General features: G+C 37.9%; 1 protein-coding gene across 1 annotated transcript; it reads left to right on the forward strand.

The window, feature by feature from the left end:
* Window positions 1-17: 17 nt before the first annotated feature.
* Window positions 18-1,455, forward strand: LOC108356721 (alpha-tocopherol transfer protein-like; the record flags this gene model as incomplete). The annotated part of the gene is made up of 3 exons (XM_017607820.1): window positions 18-203; window positions 247-495; window positions 577-1,455. Coding segments are annotated over 3 exons (693 nt in total), but the record flags the coding sequence as incomplete, so codon positions are not given.
* Window positions 1,456-1,500: the final 45 nt, after the last annotated feature.

Below are 1,500 nucleotides of genomic sequence, written 5' to 3' on the forward strand. Positions count from 1 at the left end.
GAAATTTCTTCAACAGCTCTGGTTCGCTACTACCTACGCCATTGCATGAGACTGGTCCACGAATTATGTTTATACGCGCCGGCAGTTATCCACCCGATAAGTATACGTTCAAGGAGATAATGGCAGTAGCGCATGCGCAACAAGAACTATGGATACGCGAAGATGATTATGCGGCTGTAAATGGTTTCATTGATGTCTTGGACGTATCACGTCTAACGGCANATAATGGCAGTAGCGCATGCGCAACAAGAACTATGGATACGCGAAGATGATTATGCGGCTGTAAATGGTTTCATTGATGTCTTGGACGTATCACGTCTAACGGCAGCGCATTTGGCCCAACATACGCCAAACGTTGTTAAGAAGATGTTAGTTTTTGCAGAACAAGCTATACCTTTGCGACAACGTGCCACGCATTTCATTAATATACCAGCAGGCTTCGAAAAGGTATTCAATATGCTTAAACCGCTGATGCCAGCCAAGCAGCAGGAGCGTGTAAGTGTTGAGTGATAATTTTGATGCAGAGAATATTGTATTAAACGGCAATAACATTGTTTTTATTTTCGTCACCCATAGCTTCATTTACATGGCAACAATTTGGAGTCACTGTATGCGCATATACCACAAAAATATTTGCCCAAAGAATATGGTGGTGAAAATGGTTATATTGAAGAGATTACAGAGCTCTCAGTACAATTCTTCTTAAATAGACGTGATTACTTTATAGAGGATCATAAATATCGGAATAATGAGAAGTTGCGTGTTGGCAAGCAGCCAGACTTTGATAGTATATTCGGCATGGATGGCACATTTCGAAAGTTGGATGTGGATTAATCGAAAAAACTATGCCGGGGGGTAGTGGATAGTGGATAGGTATATGAGCGAATTTTTGGACTTACAAGCATATGTAAATGGTGGAGATACAGATTAATAAAGCAAATCAAAGATGAGTGAGTTTGTTTAATTCAAAAAGTCATCAAATATTGACAGTTGGCTTGTTTGTGCGAGGCCTTTTCGTGCCAGAAATACACTCGTAGTTTTGTAACTGCCTGCCGAGGTGAAAGCTCTATTAGAATAAAACAAACGTGTACGTGGTCGGAGCAGTAATTGACACAAGGTCGAACTGGGGAAGCACACACGTCTAACCACTAGGCTAAGGCGGCCGCTAATACTTTTATTCAGCTTTCTTTAAGGTAATATCTTAAATTTTGATTGGTTGATATTTAAAATATTGTAATCAATGAGCATTAAAAAAACTAATACAATTAATCTTATAATTTGTGCAATTCGAGACCATTTAAAAAAGTACCTGCTCAAAACATCGTATTTCGTGTTTTAGATTAGGTATAGAGTTTTATTTGATTTATCTCATTGTACAGCTCATACGAAACTGTCGTATATTTGTATTTGTAGGTACTAATTTCACACATATGAACATACATATGTATAACAGTATGTTAGCAAAATATTTTATGAAATAGGTACTAGTAATTCAGACAT

Source organism: Rhagoletis zephyria, unplaced genomic scaffold (genome assembly GCF_001687245.7).
Source record: "Rhagoletis zephyria isolate East Lansing unplaced genomic scaffold, Rhagoletis_zephyria_1.1 Rzeph_scaffold_63962, whole genome shotgun sequence".
Classification (NCBI taxonomy): domain Eukaryota; kingdom Metazoa; phylum Arthropoda; class Insecta; order Diptera; family Tephritidae; genus Rhagoletis; species Rhagoletis zephyria.